The sequence below is a fragment of the Apaloderma vittatum genome, unplaced genomic scaffold (assembly GCF_000703405.1).
Source record: "Apaloderma vittatum isolate BGI_N311 unplaced genomic scaffold, ASM70340v1 scaffold11226, whole genome shotgun sequence".
NCBI classification, from domain to species: Eukaryota; Metazoa; Chordata; class Aves; order Trogoniformes; family Trogonidae; genus Apaloderma; species Apaloderma vittatum.
The window spans coordinates 18,034-44,848 of NW_009723404.1; the positions used below are offsets into that span (position 1 = coordinate 18,034).

Genomic DNA, 26,815 nt, shown 5'->3' on the forward strand with positions numbered 1-26,815 from the left:
TTTATTTTCTGAACTTTTTCCCCTACTGACAAAGACTCCAAGGAGACTGCAAATTGTCCCTCAAACTACTCTTGCTGCATTCAGCTACAGTTCTTGCTGGCTTTCTGCCTGGTGGGTGCAGCGATCTTCAGACATTTTCTTGACTGAGAACATCTCGTCTGTTCTCTTTCCAAGATGAGGTGTAAAGTGCATGTAAGTTCTTGTAGGACAAGTTGGGATCCACTCATGTTTTGCAAGTTCCTTTGCCAAATTACAGGTCTTGTTCTGCCCTTAAATTTTATGCAGGCATTCTGTTTTAATCAGTAGCAGACTCTATATGAATTTGTATATGTTCATTCTGATTTCAAAAATCTGATCCATAGACTAAAAAGAATGAGTTGACTTGATGATCTCTGCAGGGTCAATGTAAGTCTTAGATAAGGTATAAGTAATTACACTGGAGAATGTAAACCTTTGACGTTCAATTACAGAAATCGGAAGTTGCCGATATATTAAAAATTATACCCACCTTCTAGTTTGTATTACCATTTTCACATGTTCTAAATATGAAAAACTTTGAAAAAGTTTAAAGCATTCACCGTTTCACAAGAGTTATCTTATTTTATATAGTATTCCTGTACTACTGAAATTAATCTGCTTGCAGTAATGGCACAACTCCAAAGAGGGATTAATCTTGATCACAGGGTTTCCAACAGTGATATATTTATAAATAATATTTGGGAGTCAAGAAAATTTTTCCAAGTTCACCATAATTCACAGACTCAACAGGATGCTTTCTCTTTTGTTTACAGACTTGATATTTGCGAATTCCCTGCCTTGACAGTAATCATCATGGATAGTGGTGAGTTTGTTAACTTAGCGATGAGTGTGCATTCCTTGTTACTCCCTGTGAAGTGAGCATTAACACACCCCAGAAATGTCCTCTGCTCAAAATCCCGATCAATTTCCACAAAAAATGCGCTCTGGTTTTGGTATTGTATGTGATGCAGATCTTTGCCCATGCTAACCTGAGCTGGAATCACATTACTCTTCTGACAGAGATATTATATGCAGATGATAATAATCATCACAAACACACTTGTGGATCTTACAAAGAGCTTTCAAAGCTGGCTACAGAATAAAGACCACACAGCTGAATTTTCAGCCTTGAGTACTTTTTAGTTTTAACTGTTCTTGAGCTTGCCCTAGTAACTCCAGATTCTCAGAGCAGTAGGTTTTTAAGTTTTACAAGGAAATGCTCAAGTAATTTTTCTCCCTTCTGTCCTGTGCAAACCAAATAGTTTTATTAAGATCACCTACAGAAAGATTCAAATTTATCAGTAGCTGCAGCTTCGAATTTGAAAATAAATCTTTTTTTCTAGTACTTAGTGGTGATATTTATCTACTTGGGTGTTGGTAAGGAGTCAAAAAAAGGAGGCCTCAATAATAGTCTCAGTAGAGCTGGTTTTGGTGTCCAGGATGCCCTGGCTTTGCTTCAGCAACACTTCTGTGTCTCAGAATACTTTTCCCATGCTACTGCTCCCTGTTTCTTCTATCACTGAAGACATGAAGCCTTTTTTCTTTGCCTGTGACAGCTTCAGCTGGCAGGCTGAGATGTATTTATCCTCTCGTGTCCTTGCCTGTCGTTTTCTGATTCTGATTGAATTTCACCTTGCTAGAGTATCTATTCACTATTTTGATAGCACACTGGTTTTCCGCAGAATGTATAATAGATTGATGTAACTGTGTTACTCTCTTCAATAATAGCAAGTGAAACTAAGACTTTGGAATGTTTTTTTGGTAGCTTTCCGATGGATAAAAACTTGCTAAAAACCAAGTACTAGTTACACACAGAGCACAAGCGTGTCTGAAGAAATAAATATATTCAAATGTGTTAAATTTGGTAATAGTATATCTTCATATATATTCCACAAAAATTGAGGAGAGGAAGAGCCTTTAGATTTTTTATTTCTGCATCTGTCTTACATAATGCCAAAATCGTAATTCTGATTTTTCCTTTATCTTGTATTTGCTACTTAATCTCCTTAATGGAGTGAAAAAGTGTCTTGCTTCCTTACTTTATTCTTGCCACGTGCAATTTTTCCCTAATTATCTTCAGCTCTGTAGTAACAGCTGTAGTGAATTCAGCCACTCGATAGCTTGGCTAGGTGGGCATCCAACCGAAAGCATTTTTTTACACACTCCTGTGCAATTATGACTGAATGTTTATGTGCTGATCGTCCTGGAATACTAAAAAGTCAAAATGGTTTCTGCAATATGGTTCCATTATCTCCTTTTTATAGGATTCATCAGGCAAGGGCTGATTCTCATTAAATCACTGTATTTCAATCTGTATCTCCATCAAGATTGCTTTGATCAGTGTATGTTTTTATGCTTCCTTGCTGCCTTTGTATTGACTTCTCAATAGGATTTAAAGTCACTAGGGGTGTGCAGAGTTTTGAAAATGTCAAGTCAAAACAAACAAATTAATACACTTCATTTCTTCCAGCCTCACAGGGCTAAAAGCCATTCCTAGTCTGGACTAATCATAGATCATTATTTATCAGTACATTCAGAATTAATATGGGGTGAGGTTTACTGTCCCAGCGGGCTTCTTTGTCTTTGTGATGTATGCATTTTCTGTACTGTATTGTGAGAGAAGAGAGACACTTTCTGAATGCGAATTGCTAAATAAAAAAAGGGCAGGTTCCAGCTGTGAAATGAAATTCCCAGAGTTATACCTGCTAAAGGAAGAGAAACTTGATTTATAACGCATTATTTACTCTTCGGTGACTCCACATATGGGCACTCTTAAGAGAGTCTGGACTGTAACTTGTTCTGCTTCAGGAATTGCCCACCAGAGGAGTTTGTGAGAAGCAGGCAGAGCACTGCACCGGCAGCCCATCCCCACGCACGGCTGCCTGCTCACTTCCTGGTGTGGACGAGTCCTTAAGCTCATCACACCTGGGTGATCGCTGAGGCATGTGGAAAGAAACCAAGTTAGAAACCTAGAGAGGAGTCAGGAGAATTGTGTGGGAAATGGAAAGAAGCCATCCCTTTTTTCTTTCCTTTTTGAAGAGATTTTTGGGTATTAATTTCTATGTTATTTAGGCAGTGAGCTTACACTATAGGAGATGCCCATGTGCTTACCTGTGGTGCTGTAGAAGACCAAAATTAAAATAGATGCAGTTGTAGAGCGAACCTTTGGCAACATCATAAATAGTGTAATTTGTATAGGAGTGACTGGTGTTTTGAAATTTAATCTTCAAATCTTCATTTAATCCTTTGCAAAAGGAAGATGACTTTCTAGCAATTTATTAAAAATGTATACTGCGGAGCCTAAACAAAATGAAATTAGAGTGGATCTGCCTAATGATGGCAGTAGCTGCGTTGCTGAAAAATGCTACCACATCTGTCTACAGTGAAAGCATAGTGATCGTCTTTGTAGACTTGCTGCCATCCTTTTTCAAAAGGTCAAAATCAGATGATTAAGGAAAAAAAAACAAATCAGCAAACTGATTCGGATAAAATTACATATAGATCATTGCATAAGCCAATCAGTCTCAGTCCTTCAGCAGACAGTGGGAGTTTGACTTCATAGCGTATCGGTGGTCCCAGAGCAGCTGTAAATGAACCAATGCAGACCTGAACTGATTGCAGAGGTCAGGAAAGTGGTGTGAGTCTGTTAGTTCGGCAGCGCATTGAATAATTGGCCCCTTTTGCTGGTAGTGAGAACTCAAGACTGGTGTTGACTGACATGATGTTCTTGCTTACTGATATGAAATACCTGGAGAATTTCTGCATCAGTCACTGCAGATGTACCTGCCAGGCAATTTGATCGGCTGGATTTTGGAGTGTTCCAGTTGCTGCATGTTACTGCAAAAATCATTCAGTCAGGGAGTTTGAGGGAAATCTGGAACATTAGAAGAAAAAAGGTTGCTCCCAGCTTTCTTGAACAGAAAATTAAGGAAAGCAAATAAAGAATACCAGTGTCAGAATGTTGTTTGCCTTTTGGCGTTGTTTTATTTGGTTTGTCAAATAAGATGAGGTTTTATATATGATGCAAGAAAGTAGGAAGAGACTACTTCCCCCCACACCCCCAAAAGGGTCACCAGTTTGTGGTTGAGATTTCTGGAGTGAAGGGAGTAAGTCTGCATCAGAGTTGCTTAGAAAACTTATAAATTTAAACTTTGATAAATGCAGCTGTTCTCATGTGTGTGACTCTAGGTAATATTCATAAATATTTATATCAAAACTTTGAGAGCATTCTAGATGTGATGCCCTCAGGCAGTTGCACCTATCTTTTGGATGTTCACAGGCAGGATTTCTTTGTTCTGTGTCATCTTATTTGAAGAAGTCACTTGAAGTGAGTGTGTGCCTGCCTCTTCTGAGCATCTTTCTTAGGCACCAGCTTCAATGTTGTTGAAGCATCCATGGCTGTGATGCTGAATTGAGGTACATTGCAGTTATGTTGTTATGGCAGTAACTGCTGGAATTGTAGGCCCAGCTACTTTGGATAGTGAATAGAACTAGGAAAGGCCTTTTATCATATTAAATTAAGGGGAAGACTTTGAAAAAGCTCTTTATTTCTCAAAAGCACATTTTCTTTGAGCAATTTTAGCATGAGGTTTTGGATATCCGTTTTATAAGTGACCTTTGTTGTATCTCCTCTTATTCAGTGTTCTTAACAGAGGACAAAGCCAATTCTGTGTTAAAAAGATACCCAAGAGCCAACACATTTCTGGAAGAATTAAAGCAAGGTGACATAGAACATGAATGCATAGAAGAAATCTGTAGCTATGAAGAAGCAAGAGAAGCATTTGAAAATGAGGAAAAAACGGTATGTTTTGGTGTGTGTATAAAGATGGGTAGGGTTTATTGATAATAAATTTTGGAGTGTGCTTGAATGCTTGTGTGTTTTTCAACATTATATTAGATTTGTTTCTCTTTCTAGCCTGTTTCTTTAAGCAAATAAGGTGTACAGTGGATATGGATAGACTGTGCAGCAAGAGCTTTTGAATCCTTCATCCCAATTAAACTGAATTTGAAGGGAGTAGGAGGTAATTATGCTGGTAAGTGTTGTGAAAATTGGCAGCTGGGAAGAAAAGGAACATGAGCTAATATCCCCACTTGAGAAAAGGTGGGCAAAACTGCCATCCATTTGGCAGCACTATTAACCCAAATAGCCTGTGTGCTGGTTCTCCTGTCATCACACACAGAAGCCTGATCTGGATATAATAAATGCAGTTGCCTTGCTTAGAAGAAATCATAGAAGCATGCAGGTTGGGAAAGCCCCTTGGGACCATTAAGTCCAACCTATAACCCTACTCTGCAGAGTCCACACCTAAACAATATCCCCCAACACCACATCTAAAGGACCTTTAAACGCCTCCAGGGAAGGTGACTCAACCACCATGTGGCCGTTCCCTCTAGTTCTGCTACCAATTACCTGTGAGAAGAGACCAGCACCAACCTCTCTACAATGTCCTTTCAGGTAGTTGTAGAGAGTGATGAGGTCTCCCCTCAGCCTCCTCTTCTTCAAACTAAACAGCCCCAGATCCTTCAGTTGCTCTTTATAAGATTTATTTTCTAGGCCTGTCACCAGCTTTGTGATGATAGGATTGGGACGTTACAGAGAATATATAGAAGCAGAGGGCACAAGTCTTCACTCATCTCACTCCTAGAAGGAAGAACTTGTTTTGAATATGTTCACATGAAATGAGTGAGCAACTCAAAAATCTTTCCATTTAAAATACACCTTCAAATCCCAGGTGCTGGTGTAGCTCACCAAAGCATTCAGTGCCCAAGACAATCAATAGTCTAAAAATAAGGAAAGATGAGTGGCTGCCTTTAAGCTAAAATCTGCACGCCCTCAGAGAGTATTATTAAGCAGCAGTGATCTGAAACATAGAACAATTATTTCAGTGCTACTGTGTATGACACAAGGGCAGTGATACATTAACTTGACTAGAATGAAGCAGATAGTGCCCACACAGAATTGTTGCATGAGTCCGTTGGCTTCTCTGCGTAAAGGAAGCTTGTGGGCTAGTGGCTCTGCAAGCAATAGCTGCACATCATACCCGACATACCTTACGTTGCATCCCAACAAATAAAAATGGCATGCAGGGTTTTGATGATGGCATCTGTATTGTAATGCTGGATAGGCAAGAATTTTTATGTTTTATATTTTTTAATTCAGGACAGTCATAGGTGAAATTAGGGTTGGATTTGAGGATAAATCTAAAGTGGAGAACAGATGCTAGAAAATGTGACTCAAAAGAATTATAGAACCATAGAATGGCCTAGGCTGGAAGGGACCTTAGAGATCATTTTAATCCAACCTCCCTGTCATGGGCAGGGATGCCTCTCAGCTAGATCAGGCAACACATGGGGGACCAAACGGGAATCTTCAAAAAAAAACTTGTATCCCTTGGGTTAGTGGGTGAAGTGGCACAGGGAGCATTGCAGATTTCTTCCAGAATTTGCACAGCTGATGCTTTCCACTCTTTAGTGGCTGAACTCCCATCAAAAAATAGCAATGGAAAGATGGACAAGGCTGGAATGAGCTTTCTGATTTATTAAAATGAAGCAGTAGGACATGTGGTATCTCTTCAGAGCTGCTTCTTTCTGAAGCTTAAAAGGTGCATGGACACACACATCTTTTACCTCCCAAACTTTGGGTGGCCATTCCTAATGATAGCTCATTGTGTAATTAAGAATAGTGTGTACACTGACACAGCTTCTGTAAAATTCTAACACAGTATCACTTTTGCTTCAGTTGCATAAGAATTTCTAGTCACTAGAAAAAGCGTAGCTTGGACGCATTGCCTCTCGCTTTAGCTTTGTTTCCCCCATTCAAGAAGATTTTGTGTTTTGTTACATAGAGTTTCCCTTGCAGAATTATTTGGGAAAAAGTAAAATAGAAGTACTGACATTTCCGTTCCTGTCACAATGGTTGTGTCATAGTGGAGAAGAAGCTTCTGATAACATCTTGATCTTTTATCCATTTCTACTGCTGTATACTTTTTAGCCCAGCTGTTTTTTTCTGTTGTTGGTAGCTTGCTACCGGGCCAGACTCTGCTAATGTGCACTCGTGCCTGACCAACCTTATTTACTTCAGCTTTCTTTAGTCCATTGTCCCCTGCGGTATCCAGCCTTACAGCCATTTAATAACACTTAACTTCTGTGTCCCAGGGGAAGGAAATGGATGCAGTAGCCTGGAATCCTGATACAATTGCATAGTGTAGTTAGAGTGGAATTCCAACAGTCAGTAGCTTATTTATCTCATGATAACTTTGTTTTGTGTAATTTCTCTCTTTTTATTTTTTATCTTGTCCACTTGGTTCTTTTTTTTTCTGCGGTCTTCTGGGGTGATGTGCAGCATACAGATTTCTAACATTAAAATAATACCAAGCAGTTCCCCTCAAGTTATTTTGGATGCATGAATTTTTCTTGAAAATTAGCATTTTGTATGTTAAGTGTACATGCCTAGCTGTCATAAAAATATTGAATGCCTTTAATATTGTGTGGGCTTGGGGATTTTGATATGCTCAGAATTATTATTTAAAATTATAAAGTTAATTATAAAGATAATACTATTATGTTAGTAAGGCTAAAGCCAACAGGGAAGAATTTGCAGGACTTTGTGGGTAAGATAGAATGTGGCAAATGTAATGTATGCGAGGGAGAAGGGAACATTCATTGTCTGTATGATTGGCTCTGGACTGAACTTAGCAACAAGATCTGAATTTGAAATGATGAAGACTTGAATTTAATACTCAGCAGTCAAATCAAAACAAAATAAAAACCTGAGTGCTAAGAATCTGAAGAAGATGATAGGGATCAAAATGGAGAATGTAATTAATTATGTCATTGCATGTCCACATGTCACATGTGCCATATTCACCTTTGATCTCACTGTGTCCTAAAGAGCAAATTAGTAGCTGAGGAAGGACCAGAGGACCAGAGAAGTGTGATTGTTGACCAGAGGTTTGAAAATACTTCTGTAACAGCAATAGATTGGAAAAGAGTTAAATCAGGGAATATGGGATGTTGTCTGTCAGGAGCATGAAGATCAAACTGAAGTCAGTCACTTGCCATCCTTCTGACAGGAGAGTTAAGAGGACCTCTAAAGAAACTAGAGCAAATAGAAATACCTCTTTTCACCACAGATAAGAGAGATGTGAACTGCCTTGCCACAGGACGTCTTGGATCCTAAAAGCTTGTATAGGTTCAGAGAAAACTATATAAATGAACAGAAGATAAATCAATCTGGAACCATTGAATAAATGGGCTCAGCTTTGGCTAATGGAAGTTCTTGAAGTACAAATATGTGGAAGTTGGGAGAGTATTGCTGCCTGCTTGTGTTTGAACTCTTCTTTCGGCAGTCTCTAATGATTGTTGTCAGAGAGAAGGTAATGGATTAGGTGAACCCTAGGTCTGAACTAGTAAAGCTGTTTACTTGTAGTGCCTGTAGCCTGCAGGCAACGCTTTATGTGGTCACTGGTCAGTTGTCAAAGGTTGTTGGGAGACTCAAATATTTATTCGAAGGTTACTGTGCATAGTATCTGTGTGTGATTGGAGCTGTAACACTCATTTCCATTAACTCATTTTTTTTAATTATACTGCACTTTAAAAGTGAGAAGTCAGAGATCTTCATTTCAGATGTTTCGACTTTCCCACAAATATTAAGTATTACAGAAATTGCAGTGTTCTCTATATAGCTCTATTCTAGCAAAACAAACAAGCCACTAAAGACTTGGCAAGCAACTCAAAACTTGTCAGCACCGGATCTAAAATTATGTGATCAAGTAAGACTTCTAGCATCAGTCTATGTCTAATAATGGACAAATATGCTGGATAAATACCCAGAAGAGGTGAATCTTTTCCCTCCATCTGAAATTGAGGGCAAACCAGAAGAAAACAGTGTAGCAGGTACGCTTACTTCCCATTATTGTTTTTTCTGCATCCTCTGCCTACTGAATACTGAGCAGTTTTCTGACTGATATATTATTGGCCCACCTTTGAAACAAGTAAGGCAGTGGACCAAGAATCGTTTGAGGCTGACGACGCTGCCGAATGTAGTAAAGGCCTCAGCTGAAATTCTCAGCAGGTTGCGAGTCTCTTAACTTTTATGTGGATCCCTTACTTGATTCAGCATTCGCATCCGGTTGACTCATGCTCACTGTGTTCTGAGAATTATTAGAAATAAAAGAGAAACAAAATTCTGGCAAATTGGCCATAATTGTCTTTGTGTGGGATGTCCTTGAGAATTCCTTTTGGTGATTGCAAATTGGATTTGCCCAAGCAGTAAGGGACGTTCAAAAAAATAATTCTTGGCAGGAATATATGTTAGATGTTTTCTAGGTCTTTTCTATTGCATTTATCTAATTCTGTGGCTTGCCTAACTTAGCTTTTCAGCCTTTTAAGGCACATATTCCTGGTATTACCAGCTGTACAGCATTTGAGGATAAATGATTACTGGATTGTCCTTTTCATAAATCACAAGTTAATAATCTTGTCAAGTAGAAATAAAGTCCTTTGTGTTGTTGGTTTAAGAGACTGGCATCTGTGGGAGGGATGTTTGTGCTGTGAGTTTTCCAACTTTTAAATTATTCTTTAGCTTTCTGTATGGGTTCTACAGCTACTTCCTAGATTGTCAGTATTTCACTCTCTTTTTTTATAGCAGTTTGTACAAATTCTCACACTGTGCAAATTTGTCCAAGTTCTTTCTGGTTTTGCTGGGCATGGTTTGACTTTGACCAGGTGGCTTGTCCTCTCCTCCTGCATCTTCACTTAACAGTGCAGTGTAGCTGTGGGATGACAGAGCAGAAGGGGAGCTGCTTGGCAGCTGTGCAACTCGAACCTGAAGTATTAGTTTCCTGCAGTTCCTGGCAGTTCCATCAGTCTGGAACTGTCTTTGTGCGTCTCTTTGAGATTTGGCTTGTAAAAATGCAGGGCAGAAACCTGCAGTTCTGGTACGTTAGTAAGTTTTTGATTGGTGTGTGGAGGGGGGGGGTTGGTTTTATTTTTTTCCCAAAGAGGAAAAAATTAAAGGCAGGTTCTTCTTTTTAAACAACTAACCAATTATTTCTTTCTTAATATTGCTCACCTGTGTGCACAACTTTATTCCTCTGTCTCTTCCTCTGTAAGATAGCCTTAGACCTCAAGCACTGTAATTTTTGACAGGGGTGTGTGTCTAAACTGTCTTGGAATTTAACTTTGTCTTGCATGTAAATGAAAGTGGACACTAAACTATTTTCATCCTTAAGGCAGTTTAAACTCTTACCTTATACACCTGTCTGGTCACACCATTAACTTGAGCATCCCCCACAGCCACACACCTTGTTTTGAACTAATTGCCTGTCACTGGGAAAACAGCTTTACTGCTGCTTTACCATGTTGCACAGTGACAAGGAGGGAAGCTGGTATTTCAGCTTTCTGAAGAGGATACAGAGATCTTTTCTCCAGCAGTTAGAGCTGAGCTAGAAGTAACATAGAAATAATACTGAAATAACAGAGGCTTCCACTGGAGATGGTGCATTTCATCTGCAGTCTGCAATACAAATTATGTTCCTAGGAAAAAAGTGTGATTTCTTCTTTTTCATCAAAACTACCTTTTTCATCCACAGAGTCCTTAAAATGATACATCGTTGCACAGTATATTTGTTGAATTCCAGTAAATATTTGCAACTTTGACCTCAAAAACAAACATTGTACCATTTTATTCCTTTGCTGCTGCCGAGGCAGCAGAACAGTGAAGTGGAAAGTTTAGTTCCAGTACAGAGAGTAGCATCTGACAGGCTGAAGGTGCTGGGATTGTTTAGCCTGGAAAAGAGAAGACTTTGGGGGGACCTAATGGCTGCCTTCCAATACCTGAAGGCAACCTACAGGAAGGCTGAGCTGGATCTTTTTACAAGAGAGTCCACTGATAGGGCAAGGGGAAATGGGTTTAAGTTGAAGGAGAACAGATTTAGATTGGATGTTAGGAAGAAATTCTTCAGTACGAGGGTGGCAAGACTTTGGAATAGATTCCCTGAGAGGTGGTGGATGTCCCCTCCCTGGAGATGTTCAAGGCCAAGTTGGATGAGGCCTTAAGCAACCTGGCCTAGTTGAGAGGTGTCCCTGACCAAGGCAGGGAGATTGGATTAGATGACCTCTAAGGTCCCTTCCAATGTAGGCCATTCCATGATTCTTTTATGATTTCATGAATAATCTTAATGAATCGTATTCTGCTTTTTTTAGATGACAATATATTTATTATTTTTTTCACTAAAGAATCTAATTATAGTCAAACCAGATGGAAAGATGCATATCTTCTTAATTGCCTGGTGATCTGGTGGAGAAAAGCGAGGTGTTTGATTTTGTGAGTTTTTATGATGTGGAGATCCCAAATGTGCAGCTGTTATTTTTTAATGTTAAGTCTCCTCCCTCAAATACATTTTTCTGAAGTCAGCACAGTTGATCTGGGGTTCACTGTGGAACAGTACATCAAGGAAGGGCCTTGTAGAGAAGTATGTAGAGAACATTCGTCCATCTTCCAAGACTTGCTTCCTTTGTTTAGCTTAGATGATTTGGACCTGAGTTCACATGAAAGAGGAACACTCTAAGGATTTGCTTGTGATGTCAAGCCTTGGAATTTAGGAAAAAAATCTGTAGGAATTAAGACTTCTTTTTCCTTTTTTTTTTTTTTTAAACTTACACTAAGTTTAAGAAAAAGAACCAAATTTCTCCTTTAAAGAAGCAAATCTACAGGATAGCCAGTTGTTTTATGCGCATGACACTGCTCTTAATGAATTCTGACCCAGAAGCGTGAGCACGTGGTTTGCTCATGGTGTCCTGGTCCTGGCTTTGAACAGCACAAGCTTAGCCTGTGCACTAGGAGGCCCACGCTGCTTCTGGACTCAAACTGCCCATGAGATCAGTTTGGTGGCATTTTCTGTTTAATGCTGATCATGTGGCAGCAGTCCAGACTGAAAAAATTGATGGATCTGATTTGTCTGTCTGCACCCTGAATATGTCATTTACTAATAACTGAGCAAAGACAGTATGAAGTGTGCCTCGTGACTATTTTATGAATACTTGCATGTGAGATGTGTGCTATCATTTAAAATAGATACTGGCATGAGTATGAATGGGTCAGCTCTCTGCATTTTTGAAGAAAACCAAAGAGTTCAGAGTTTTTGGCATGAATTTGGGTGAGGGTTTTTGAATTATTTTTTTCTTAAATTATAAATTGCTATAAAATACAGTGGAAGTGTGGATCTTGCATTACAGGTGAGGATGACTGTTTTTTTGAGGCAGTTTTTTCTGTACTGTTTTTTCATAATGTTCACTGCAGAGAAAATTGGATTGCGACACGATCTTTGTGCTCCTGTTTGTTCATATTAATATAGCAGAGGGTGCTTTCAAGTACTGGTGTCCGCCTTCATCTTTATTTTCACTTGTTCATATTTTTGCTTTTCACTTTCTGTTCCATTTATCTGTAGCTATGTTGTCAAAATTTCTAGAATATAATAAACTATGTAATATTCCCATAGTGCTAGAGCTATTTTTAACTATAAACCAAGGATCTGAATCGCGTCAAAATAAGCTGACAACAATTGCTTGATGAGCCAGAGGGAGGGGGAAGTCTAAATTATGAGATGACAATACAACATAGTTGTGCTTTGCCAAAATGCTCTGTCATTCCGAAACAGTATTTCCCTGTCAAATTGTATTAGTATGTTATTACAATTATAAAACAAACAAACAAACAAAACCCTAACTTTTACCTTGAGTGAAAAATTTTGATCCACCAGGTGACTGATGTGCATGTTGATTATTGTTATTGTTATCTATTATTATTGTTGTTAATAATAATGATTATTGTTAATCTGTCCATGCTGCACATTTGTAAATATGACGTGTGGACGTGTGAACCTTAAAAGCAGTGAGGAGTTGGTTTTAAAAAACAAACCTCTTCTTTATCACTAACCACATGAGAAGAAAATTTGGAAGTTTATTGTGTGTGCTTATCCAAAACAGTTCTTATTTTAATCATCAGTGTTTTAAATGTTTGGTTTTTTCTCATTCATTTAAAATTGATTACGGTGCTTATTTTTTTTAACTGTCTTATAGTTTCTGACTTATCCTGTCTTGCTCTTCTAGAAGGAGTTCTGGAAAGGCTACAAAAATGGACTTCAGGGAGAAAGTAACACAGGACATACCTGGTATTCATTTTACCTTGCATTTCCATTAATCATTGGCCTTTTTGTTATCCTCATTGTCATTTTTGTCATATGGAGATGCCTTTTTAAAAAGAAAATGCGTAGACAGTCGGTGTACATGCATAGGGGAGACCACGAAGCCATGAATGATGGTGCCGTGGCTGACGGCCGAGGTCCTCTTCCACCGCCTCTCAGCATTGTTCCTTCCCCACAGGAGGAACTGTATGAAGTCAGTGGGCTCTCTCCAGGAGGCCTGAGCTATGCGGATGGACGGTCAGACTCAATATCCACAAGGCTCTCAAACTGTGATCCTCCTCCTTCATATGAGGAAGCCACTGGTGAAATCAGTGTGCGGAGAAGCGACACCGAACAGCATTTAGATCCGCCCCCGCAATACGAAGACATTGTGAATTCCAGTTCAGCCGCTGCGATTGCGCTACCACCTGTTGTCACCAGTACTAAGTGAAGCAAGAAGAATGCTATGGACTTTTTAAAAATTACTAATCGTTTTGTAGCACTTTATCTTGGCTTATTATGCATTTCTGTAATTTAATGGACTTGCACAATGAACTTCACTTCTGTTTTAGGTTCAGTTGTTCTTTGGGTTTGGGATTTTTTTACCCTACAGCAGGTCATGCACAATAAGGAATCTGTATTGAGAGTGTAGTGCAGGTACAAATGTGGTGCTCTGTCATACTTCTCAAAAGTACCTCTGCTTTGAGGGATGTCACTTGTTTTATTCAGAACGTTGTCTACATTCCCCACAAGATTTGTGGAATACCCCTCCCCTTTCTTACCGCAGAGGGTCAGATTTGCCTGAAATAGGGAATCGTTTAGCAACAGTTTAGATAGTTATTTACACTGAAGGGGACTGATTTTGCAGTATTGCCTAATGTCTTGTTGGTTCATTTTTCTCACCTGAATTTTTGTTACATGCTAACTCAACACTGGGCCCTTGGAAGGCTGAAAGCAGTATGCCTTTGTGTTCAAACCAGTATCTCATTAAGCATATGCTGGAGTAATAGCAATAATTTCAGAGTCCTAGCAGATGAGGCATATTCAAAAGCTTTTGCTATTACAACTCAAAATTCTATAAATGTTTAGAAGCTAACAGTTCAAAATACTAAGTAGTGACTTCAGTAGAGTATGTTTTTGTGTTCTGCCTTCTCTCTCTATTTTCCTATCTGTTTTTGCTTGTGTATTTTAGAAGTGAGAAGTGTGTGCATATATTAACTTTAGAACTTGGATGTTCATGCAACGGTAAATAGTGAAATACTGAAATACTCAAGAGTGGATAAAATAGGGGGCTGGTTAGCTCAGTCAGTTGAGCATGGCACTGACAAGGCCAAGGTTGCGGGTTCGATTCCCGTTCGATCCCCCTGTGTTGCCTGATCTAGTTGAGAGGTGGTGTCCCTGGCGACAGGGAGGCTGGATTAAAAATGATCTCTACAGTCCCTTCCAGCCTAGGCCGTTCTATGGTTCTATGAAATCCTGAGAATAGTCTTCCTACTGTAGTCTTCATGGGAACCATCCCAAAGGTATTACTTTCCTTTTTAAAAGGGGAACAAAGGAGAAAGCATTCAGTGTGTGTGTCTTTTTTTCCCCTAGCTATGAAATAAAAACCCCTTCCTCAAATCCTGATACTCTTTAGCTTCTTGCATACATACATATTCTGTGTGTTACGGAAAATCTTTGCAGAGAGTGTAGATGCCTTTTTTAAAGAACAAGTGTATTTATTCCTCATCCATTCCAACAAGGTGCTTCTGTTGCAAAAGTTAGCAATATGTTATAACGAAACAAAACTATTTATGTTTTTCATTGTTTCTAAGAACAACATAGTGCTTTTATCCATGACATGAATTCTCAAAGCACACTCCATTCTCAGTGTACACAAGCCTTTTTTTCACAGCTCTTAGGTTGCCAGGTGCTCATCCCAGTAAGGGGTGCTGGGCAGCACATTAGTCCACGCTGGCTCCAGAAGTCGTGTGGCCGGCCTGGCTCTGTTCTTTCCAGCTCTGAGCTGCAGGGCACAAGGCAGAACCTTGAGGACCCACTCTGTTGTATTTCGGAGGGCATGGCCCCAGGCATTGGGCTGGAGTGACTTTTTGAGGCTGCAGAAATGTGGATTTCTGTCAGAGTTGATACAAGTTAAAATAGAGGCTTGTACAGAATTTTGACCACCTGGTTTAGATGCTGATGATAGTTAAGGTGGTGTAAGGTGTAGTGTGGTGATTCTTTTTTTTGCCAGCTTGATTTAAATTTCATTGGTTGGTTTAACTTGTGAATATTCATTTCAGTTTTCTTTCTTCCCACACCAGGGTGATGTGTCATTAGCTTTAGTACTGTTCTGTGTTCCAAAGTTAGCACCAACTGAAATATATTTACTCCTGAAGGACTACTGTGTTATGTTGGCTTAAAACAGAAACCCAAACTGCATGTTGTTCCAAAGACCCCAAATGAAATGCCAGTGCCATCCACTTGAAATTACTATTAATGTCTGAGATGTGTGCTGGTGTCCACTGTCTCATGGGGGCTTGGCCCATCTTTTCCCTAAGGAATTTTACAGAAAGCTGCTGATAAAGAGTTGTACGGTTACAGATGGGTCTGTGTATGCACACATCTGTAAGATTTTGATAAAATATATTGGCAAATGAAGTCAGGATTTCATGATTCATTTTTTGTTCTTGTTTTTGACAGAGAGTAGGTTGCCTAAGTTGTCTGCTGGGGATCTTCAGTTGCTAAGATGAATTTAGTAGAGGAACTGCAGGTTAAACTGTTGCAAAAAAAGGATAAGTCTTATTTGTTATACATCGTAGATATTGGGCAGATAAGCTCTGGACACTTGTAGTAAGAATTGCCTGGGTCTTGGTTTTGGACTGTCTGACCTTTTCTTTTGAAGTGGTTTTAGGTCTTGTGTGACCTGAATTGCCACTTGTAGAAGTTAAAGCTCCTTTTATACTGAGCAATAGTTAATATACTGCTTTAGGCAGACGTTACCAAAACAAAGTGCCTCATCTCAACGTGCAGGTACCACCTCAAAAAGAGCTGGTACTTCAGTGTCCGTGCCATATTGGCATCTCCTGTGCCTGCCAGCACAGCTAGTAGTTTTAGCAGTAACTTTCTTTGTTTGGCTCTAAGACTTTTCCTGTCAGAAATACACAGAGATCACCCATTTGACATTAGGTCATTGAGCAGATGTCATCATCCCCTGAACATGGGCAGTCTAGTTTAGAGATGAGCTGGCTTTTTTTTTTTCTTTTTATATTACTTGGTATTCCACTACCACTTTTAATGGCTTTATGTTTCTGGCTCCTAAGTTGAATACTTTGCTGTATCCTGTAGATATTTTTACGTGCAATGCAAAAATGATGCTTGTCTATCCAAAAAAGGCACAACCAAATATGTAAAATGATTTATGAGTTGAATTATTGGGCTATGCCTTTTCCAAATACATGACTGTGAAAGCTATTGTGGGCTATAAACTTATGTCTTGGTGAATAACTTCCATAATAAAATAAAACTTGTGTGGGACGATTATCCAAATGTATTTCCTCTAAGACATGAACGGCTTTCTCCATGTTTGAATAATGTCAAATTACAAATTACTTTGTTCCATTTAGTGAAATGTGGGAAAATAGCTTAGTCTTGTGGGTAGCTTTTCTAATCTGATCAAAAAATAAAATTTTGTTTTTACTGGGTTTTTATACAGTGCTTTTTTTTTTTCCCAGGTCACTGAGTTGTTTTACCTATCCTGTAATTGCATTGTCATGCAATAAATAGTATAAATTTATAGTTGTACCTCTCTAAAGGTTTTGCAAGTCTGAATGCAGTATTATGTTGACTGGTGGTGTGAGTCATCAGGATACTGCCTTTCCCACTTCTGAATATAACATTGAATTTCATCTTGTATTAGGACTGATATGATTTATCTGCTAAAGCTAACTTAAATCTGTGTCACTGCGTTAAGAAATTATGGAAATCACCTTTTTGCGTAGATGATATTTAGCATTAGTGAAGGTTGTTCTGTATTCACGGGGTGTAAATAATCTCTGATAACAGTATTGCGTGTTTTAAAGGGGTTTGTTTTACATTAAATTATCCTATTTAAACACTTTTGCCTATGTTTATAGAAAATTTTTTGTAACATTTGGTTTTGGATATGATAAATAAAATTTTTAAGATGCCTTTAACATTTTAAAATATCAATTCTGTATACAGCTACAGTGAAAATTAACTGTGTAGTGTTCTTTTAATTTCCATTATGTGTATTTAATGAGTTGCAGTGAATTGATCATTTTGATAACAATATAATTTTGTTTGCAGGTAGACTTGATATTCTTTCAAAACTCAGGTTCATTTTTAATCAGATTTGTGAAGTTGTTTATTTTTCATTTAAAAAATCCACATTTATTGTAACCATAGCTGAATAACGGTCACCGGCAGAGGGAAAGCAGAAGTTACTCTCTGTAACAACAAATTGAAACAATACACTAGAGCAAAAAAAATGTTTAAGTCAAGGGACTTAATTTCAAAGTTGGCTTCAGCCATTTGAAAGAGAATGATTGCAAAATTTTGCATCAGCTCTGGGAATGAGGTATTAATAGCAAACAGTAAAAAAACCCCCACAGTCCAGCCTTGCATAATGATCTCTGCTGGAAGCTAAAGATCTCCATTCCGATCTAGACAAACTCTCTGTCTTCCTTTCTGACTCAGCTGCTGGTAAGTAGAATAACATGTCCCTGGTATTTTTTCACTAGTTTACCTCACAGCTGGAATCTATGGGAGATGTCCGTGAAGCCAGATAGGAGGTACACAAGAGTTTCATGAACACGAGTGCGGTTTTGCACTGGTCCTAACAAAAGTGCAAAAAGAGTCACCTGAAGCAGTGAAGTGTGTGTGACTTCCTCCCAAGCCAGCGTGTGCGTGGTGTAGTGCCTTGCTCCCCTTGGGAAAGGTTTGTTTGCATGGCTCAGACCAACACGTTCTGTTGGGACAGAACGCCCTCGCGTTCACTTAAGTGGTATTCGCTGTGCATGTACACGTTCGGTGTCCTGACCGTACCCCCATCAGCTCTGTTTGCACATGGTTCAGCGCACAGCTGTTTCTGGTGCCTCGCTTCTAGTTACTTACGCGGGGCTGATAAAACATTAAATGAGTGTCAGGTATCTCGGTGTCTATAAACAATCAAATCACACCAGGTTAGTAGTGATGAATGTTGAGTAGTTATTGTTTTGGATGCCCTGCTGCTCTGAATCACGCTGATAGATTTCTTTTTATCTTCTGCATAATGTGAACCCTGTAAATATTTTCTAGTGCTACTTGCTGTTTTTAAAAAGAAGAAAAGCGATGTTCAGCTGAAAGCAGTGTGGTGACATGAGCGCTGTTTCATCGCTTGCTGCGCACACACTTGATTGATTTGCTACTGGGTAATTGAACTTTGAGCTTTGCCAGAAAGTTGAACAACGCTTTTCTTCTGCAGTGGGATCTCGGTAATTGTATTTTTGATTTGGCAGTGAGTTATTAAATGCTAAGTAACAAGTCAGTGCAAGAAAGATCTTGCCTGTATTATCCTGGTTATATACATTACACAGCATTTGCTTACCATTTCACTCTCTGCAGCAATATTTGCAGTAATATTAGGATTTAGGTCATCTTTCCGTGTCCTGTCTCAGTGTACCGTGCAATAAAAACACACTGACTGCTGTGCTGTTTTCCCGTCTTAAAAAAATGAAGTCCAGGAATCATAAGAAAACCTTTTAGAGTGGCCTGCCATTTCCTTCTGCAGTTGGAATTTTTCTGTGTACCTGTGTGGCTCCCAGGGTTAGCTGAGGAGCTTAAAGCAAGAGGGAAACAAGTACTGAAAAAATTTATTTTGGTATTCCCAGCAATGAAATTTCTGCATAATCTGTGCCAGGCTGTCTCCTTGGCCTTTCCCATCGTATAGGATGTGTTTTCCCACAGAACAGACCCTGGACCAATTCCAAAGCTCAAAGGCTTCCAATTTAGTTTTTATTTTCTTTCTCAACTAACTGTTGCCACTGGCAGTGACACAGCAACTGCTCTTTGCTGTGTAGAAGGTCTCACATCACTCAGTGACTTGTACTGTGAAGCCCATATATAGGAGGATCTGGGACTGAAGCTTGCCTGCTTTCCTTCCTTGTCCCCTCACCTTGCTGGCTTGCTCACACCCCATGTAGTATTGCAGTACCAATATTTCAGTATCCCCTTTTCACATGTACGTATTCCATCCATTCAGCCATGTGAAATCACATCTTGGATCATTTCCAACCCACCTACAACTTCGAGAGTGCTGGTAAAAGTATAATAAAGACTGGGCACATTTGCATGGTCATTTGCTAGTAGTGTAGGCAGCAGTGAGCAAATTCCTCTGTGAAAGCACCTGATGAGTGGAGAAGGCTGAAGGTAAACACTAACTTTAAAATGAAAACAGCTGCCTTCCATGTAAAATTAAAAAAAGTCCTGACCCCAAACAGAAGCGCAAGTTTGCTGCCCTGGGCGGTCCTGCTCTGTTGGAGAGGGTTTGACACAGGATCCGTGATCTGCGGTACGGCTGCCTGTGCTCTGCAGGCATCAGCCCGTCTGCTGGTGTAGCGAGGCACGGCACAGCAAGACTTGTGGGCTGGGAGGAGGCCTGGCATCCCGGCTGCAGCCGGCTCGCTTCTACGTTGGTGCTTCTGTGGGTTTTGCCCACAATAAGCCTGTTGTAATGTCTCGAGTTCTGTTCTCTGCATGTGGGTGCTCACCAAAGGTTGAGGCACAGGGACAGCCGAGGACAGAATGTTGCTTTGACAGCGAGGTGTCGCTAATGGTCTGCAGGGACTGGTGCTGTTTGTTCCACATCCGCACTGTTCTGTGTCCCAGCTGTGCTGGCACAGCCCAGCTCTGCCAGCTGTGCCTGGTGTAACACCCCTGCACCCTCAAAGCAGCCTGTGCTGGGCAAAGCTACCAAAACCGCACTCAGAGTACAGTTGTTACTGCCTGGTTTTATATAAAACTTTTACTCCTGGTCTGAGCTCCAGATTTATTTTTTTTTAACAGTTTAATGACTTTTGCAAAATGAAAGGATGTCTAGCGTGTTCAGTCAGATATGTATAGTAATGGTAAAAAAGTAGATGCTTCGTTTTTCCTATTTCTGGGTGTGTTTTTTCTCTTAGCTTGCTGATTTTCGCATACTGTTTAATAACAGAATAATGCAGAATAATGATCGTAGGATCATAGAATGTTTTGGGTTGGAAGGGACCTTTAAAGGTGATCTAGTCCAACCCCCCTGCTAGCTCGGGTTGCTCAGAGCCCGGTCCAGCCTGACCTTGAATATTTCCTTGAATGTCGCCTTGCTAATTTTCTTCAGCCTTACGAAATGTTATTTATAGCTCAGTTTTCTTTTTCTTACGTATTCATACTGCCAGCTTCATTACACTTAAACCTTTCCACACAGGCAGCTTGGCTCTGTGAAAATGCTGCTCTCTCCCCCATTGGCAGGAGAAGCATCTAAAAAAGGGGTTTCTGGGCTGCACAGTGCTTTCAGGTTTCGATGTTTACTGTTCTGCATCAGCACAACATTGACAGCCTAAAAACTGTTCACAAGATCATGATACCACTGCTAAAATTCTCAGCAGCTTGGGGCTGTTGGCAAACCCCCCAGCCCACGAGGAAGGCTGGTTCTTGCCCTGACCTTGCCGTTCACCCATGGTCCCAGAGCAAGGATTTGAACTTGGGTTTCCTCCACTGCAGGGCACTAACTGAGCTGCTTTGCACGTTAGACTAGGCTAGCAGTCTTCATCTTTTTCAAACTTCAAAATCCTTTCAAACTCCTTATAGTATCTGCAGATTTGTGGGTAAAGTGAATTTAAACTACTTACCAAAACTTAATTTACATAATTAGCTTCTTATACGTTGCTGGAAAGCAGAACAGTATTTTTAGGATAAGGGGTATTCACAGAGTGTGGATTTGAGCCGCTCCTCTTGGGTTTTTTGTGTGCTCGTGATAACAACCTTCCCAGCATATATTTTGGATCTCAAATTCTGCCTGGAACCTGAAAAGCTTTTGCCAGTACAGGTTTGTTGCTTATTTTATCAAAATTGGCATGGTCCCATGAGCAATTTTACCTTCATTGAATTACCCTTCAGTATAGAAGGGTTTATTAAAAGAATTCCTCAACAGCAGTGATGGTTATATGATTGACTACAGTGATGTCTCCTAGCAACTTGGCTGAAAAAAGATCATCTAACATTGCTCATTTGTCCAGAGATTTCCAGCTTGCTGAGTGAAAACATGTTTATCTTGCTGAGGCTGACTAAACCATCTCACTTCACTGGTACTTCCTACACCAAAATTCATGCCATACTGTTGGAAATGCTTCTCTGAGAGTGATGTTAAAAGTATAAACCCCATTCTCAGACTTCTGTTTTACAGGCAAAATACCCTCCCAGGCAAGCTGAGTAGCACTACCCCACATCACCGAAACATTCACTTCTCTCTGGCCTGCCCTTTCCCAGCAGCTCTTCCATGCCAGGGTTTGCAGAGGGTAAAGACCTGTAAGAGTTCATTTTGCTGTCAGACCTGTGGACCTTCCTCCTGGCATCTCCTCTAGTGATGACAACAAATGATTGACTTGCTAACAGTCAACATAATTTCAATAACCCTTTCTTTTCAAGAGATTATTGTTAGTCATGAACAATTGCTCCTCTTCCACAAGATTTCACAGGTGAGATGCTGCAAGATGCTACCCTGCTATCATCTTCCTCATTGCCCTCTGCTTTCTCAGATGATAGCCCCCTCAGGCCGCAGTGATGTTGTGTGTCACCACCACAACCACTGTTGGTGCTGATCAGAGGCTGGTATGATGAAAGAGTTGCTAGGTGACAGACATGACAGAGGTGCTGCCCTTTCTCCCTCCTGAAGAAGAGCATCCAGCTCTGATGGAGAGCTCATCGACGGGACATGGTCCTCGAGCACGGGCTGCACCCCCTACAGTAGCAGCTGCTCTGCCTGACCTACTAACTGCATTTGACCATCAAGTTTTGGCTCTGAGAAACAGGTCCTGTCACTGCTTAAAGGCCTTTTTCTGCTTAAACACCACCCCATTGCAACACGCTGTGCACAACCAAAGCCTGTGTGGAAAGAAGTGCCCAAGCTATGTGTGAGACATGTATCTGCAGGGCTGTGAGACCTGTGCTAGCTGCCCGTTGGCCTGAGGTAGCCAGTCCCTAAACTGCCATGGACCTCTTTACTTGAGAGATCACTTCTCTCCCTGTGCCATACCCCTGCTACTACAGGTAGCAACATCTTAGCCAGATCTGTGCTGCAAAGGAGATTAGGTAACCATCAAGATCCTTTCCAGGTCCATGGAGCTGCTTCTCTGTCCCTCTCTTGTGTGGCCTGAATTTTAATTTCTTGAGAACATGTTGTAAAAGCCACCTTTTTTTTACAAGACTTTGAAGTATAAAAGAAATTATCTGTATGTGCTTTTAAAATGTTCCCGCCATTACTGTCCAGTGACTGATACAAAGTGTTTTCTTCACTTTGTTATTTCAGCTGCTGGCAGGTGAGTGAATTAATTTTAATAGAATGCTACAGGGTGAGTTTTGCAAGTCTAATTATTGGAAGGGCACACAGAAATGTTAAAAGGTCTCTTTTAATGCCAAATCTAAGGAAAGAAATACAATTAAATAATTGTCTAATATTTTTCTTAATAAAAAAAAGGAAAAGAGAAAAAGAAGATGAAGAGACCAGGTCAATTGAAACACTTATGCTAGAAGAGTAGAGGAATGTTAGAAGTCCTCCAAATCCCTTGATTTTTTTCATATACACATATTTATATTTATTGTCTATATTTGGATCTAGTTAATGCAGACTTCTCTGCTCTGACTTGGTCTGCCTTTATGCTGTGGCTGATGTCTAGATAACCAGCAAATCCACAGCAGGGAGATCATCAAAATGGAAATACCAAACCAGTCACACAGTATGAACCTCCTTCAAGGGCAACCAGTGATACTGGTCCCCTAAACTGGATCAGCCAGCACAGGCACTCATGGTATCTGTGTGAAAGAGTCAGCCTGGAGAGAGCATTAACCAGAGACTCACTGGCATGCAGCGAGACTGCAGGAGTGGAGAGGGAGACAGTGATCCAGCAACTTGGACTGCCTAACCTGATAGCTGTTTTTCATTCCTTTGAATTTTCTAATTCACCTCTTCTCCTTTGGTGGTGTGTATAAGGTTATCTCTACAGGGTAAGTAGATGAAGTGTCCCCTAAAGCCAAGAGGTTTGCAATGTTTTTCTAGTAGAAGAAAATATTTTCTGTCATCAGCATATCTCCTCATCATTTCCCTTTTAAGCCTCTGCCTGTAACAATAATAGAGTTTGGCATGCAGTATTTCACCTTCAGAAATCAACAAATCAACAGAGTTGTTGAAGTTGGATTTCCACATATGTATATGTTTTCAGGTATCGACTCTGCTCTACCTTAGGTATGAGAGCACCTCTGAGGTGAGAGTGACAAGCTCCTGTACTTGCCTCTGGCCTGAAATGATAGGATCAGAATCATTAAGGTTGGAAAAGACCTCTAAGATCATCTAGTCCAACCGTCAACACAATACTACCATGACCGCTAAGCTATACCTGGAGTGCCACATCTACACTTTTTTTGAACACCTCCAGTATTAGCAACTCCGCCACTTCCCTGGGCAGCCTGTTCCAATGCCTCACCAGAAAAGAAATTTTTCCTAATATCCAATCTAAACCTCCCCTGGTGCAACTTGAGGCCATTTCCTCTTGTCCATTACATGTGTTGAGCACTTGACTCTTGCTGTGGTTGAAAAGAACTAATAAAGAACTGTAGAGACTTAAATCTTACTGTATTTCAGGTACTTTTTTTAGTCAATTCCTCTTGAACTGCACATTCTTCAGAACACCTCTTCACAAATTAGGCTTTCTTTTTTATTCTAGCCTATGCCAAGGTAAATTTATAATAAAAGTTTTCTTTCACTTGAGAAAGATTCTTTCAACTGGTAGTTTGACAAACCTTCCAATGAACAGAGTTGTTGAGTAATTTTGTCTAATATCATGCCAAAAAATATGTATTCAGCTACTATTAAGAAACTGAAAGATTAAAAATGTTATGCACAAGTCTATTCTCATTATTTCTTTCCAAGTAACCATTTCAAGCTTTCATCTGTTGTTGAGCTTTGTTTCTATCTCTAATAAAAGCAATATGAGACAAATAATGAAATACTGATTTAGCAACTTGAAACTTTTTTAACTGTCATTTTATTCAGCGCATCCATAGGCAGCACAGCAGAATCGAAGTTTTATTGTAGACTGAACAAAGCCATTGGTTTGAGCATGACACGATGAAATTGTAGCATAGCAATAAAATTGCAGGGCACATTTGTACCATCTGTTTGATAGTGGGAAAACAGAACATTTTGGTGATGGCCCCAAACAATATAACTGGATTTAGAAGAAAACAACAAACAATTGGTGCTTGTAATGTTACAAATAGCCTAAGATGTTGCACATCCTCCTTCCTCCACTGTTGCTCAGCTGCAAAGTTCTTCCAAGTGTTTTCAGTTTTAGACATCCTTAGTTGTTATAGTTTCCTGGGTTAAGGGCTCAGAAAAACATCCTTAAGTTATAGAACACTGATTCAACATCTTGTCTATTGCTTTTATTACCTTTTCATTTTTTGGAGTGGACAGGAAGGAAGGTGGTCAGGGTGCATTGCTCCACGATCAGTCAGCAATAGGAAACAGATTTAAAGGGTCACAGTCTATGAACAGGAGGCAAGCACGAAATAGTTTTCTTCAATTTTCCATCAAAACAATGTAAAATCTATGACCTGAGCCCTGTGTTATCAGAAAATGAGGGAACTAGATTACTGCAAGTCATGTAGTAGGTTCAGAAAAGTTTTTTTCCTTGGGAAATCAGTGATGTAAGATAAGAGGGTTCTCTTGTTCTGACCAGCCCTTCTATTTTTAAGTATTCTGTGACCTTAAAGAAAGGCTCCTAAAATACTGTCCTTGTAGCTATTGAAACTTAGAAATGTGGAGTGTGATTAACATGGGCAATAGAACATTTTTTAAATTTTTTTTTTGCAAGCGCATAAATGTTAAGGTATTTCTACCTAACAAGAAATAAAACTCATCTTTCTTCTTTGGTAGGTGGGATTTTTTGAAAGGAAATTCTCCACAGTTTCCTATCATTTTCTGTGTCCCCTTGCCCACAACCACCTTCTGTAACATACCTGGATGACCTGCCGTAATGTTATGTGTTTAAAGTCCATATACTGACTTTTGGAGGAGGAAAGGAAAAGACAAAATATTTCAGGGCTCTTGAAGGCAATAGTTTATGGTTCAGCTACAGCCCTATGATTGCATCGCGGCACCTATGCACATTCCCAGTGGCAAAACCCCTCCCCGGCACGTCCTCCTCAGTTCAACTGCCTGTCGCCAGTTCCTACACCTGCTGCCTCAGCCTGCCAAAACGCAGTGAGTATGCACTTTCCTTACAGCCTGTCTCACAGACTGCTGCCTGACAGAGTGAGACCTTCATAGATAATTGCTATGAGTCTACCATCAACTCCTCTAAAGGAGGTTTTCATCCTCAGCCAGCTCTCTGTCAGGCACCTAGTTACCTACCTGGCACAAATCGGTGCCTGTTGGATTTTAAACGAGAAGGATGGAAGCAACACAAACTCTGTTGGTGTTTAAGGCACAGAAGGATCAGTTTTCTTTTTCTTTATAGTTTTAAGATGAGAGCTTGAAAAATGCCATTAAAATGAAGAACAGTTGCAAGGTAATAAAGAAACAATCTTCTCGCTTTAAGGACTCGAGCTGAAAGCTAAATGACTGTAGTGATTCAGATTGTAAAAGCAGTGGGAAATTTAATGAACAGTGACCCCACAGGAAAGTCAATCTGTCTGTTAATGTTTAGTTTTGTCATTTCTTCTGAAAAGTAATAAACTTCTATTATCTAATCTACTGGTTATGAAACCTGGGGTCAGGCTCCCGTTGAGCTTAACTTTGCCAATCTGTCTCAGCTGAAATTACTGACCTTCTCCGCATAATAGGTAAACATCCAAGCAAGAAATAAGTACACAGGTGTTCAGAGAAACAGTTATGGTTGTGGAGGAAAGATATTGTCATGAACTTGACTGCAAGAGCTCAAAATGTCTGCAAATTCCCCTAATATTAAGCTCATTCAGCCAATTAAAATACAAAGAATGAAACTGTGATTAATTAGTTGTGGCTGATGCCCCGGGTCTTTAACATGTCATTCATCTGCGTGCTGTGGACTATTTATTGTAAACCTTGAAGCAAAGCTGATAATCAAATAAGGAATAAAAATATCAACCTCTTTGCTTATGTTTAGCTATTAAGAACATGTATTTAGTTAACCGGGTAGCAGGAAGAGACACCTTGAAAGCTAGCTGATTTCAGAAGTGTATTTGAGCTACAGGCTAAAATAACTAAGCTAAAAGCAGGAAAGCTGCGAACTTTGGACAGCACCATCCATACAGGTTGATGCCATAAGCAGAGGTCCAGAAGAGGCTGGAGAAGCCGTCTGTTCCTTCCACAAAGCAGGACCAGCCCTTCCTTTGTTCTTCAT

At 39.9% G+C, this 26,815-nt stretch overlaps 1 protein-coding gene across 1 annotated transcript; it reads left to right on the forward strand.

The window, feature by feature from the left end:
* Positions 1–799: 799 nt before the first annotated feature.
* On the forward strand, positions 800–13,676 carry PRRG1 (proline rich Gla (G-carboxyglutamic acid) 1). Its single transcript, XM_009872110.1, has 3 exons — positions 800–841; positions 4,659–4,819; positions 13,129–13,676. Exons 1-3 carry the CDS (start codon positions 832–834, stop codon positions 13,651–13,653), a joined length of 696 nt encoding a protein of 231 aa, XP_009870412.1. The 5' UTR covers positions 800–831; the 3' UTR covers positions 13,654–13,676.
* Positions 13,677–26,815: the final 13,139 nt, after the last annotated feature.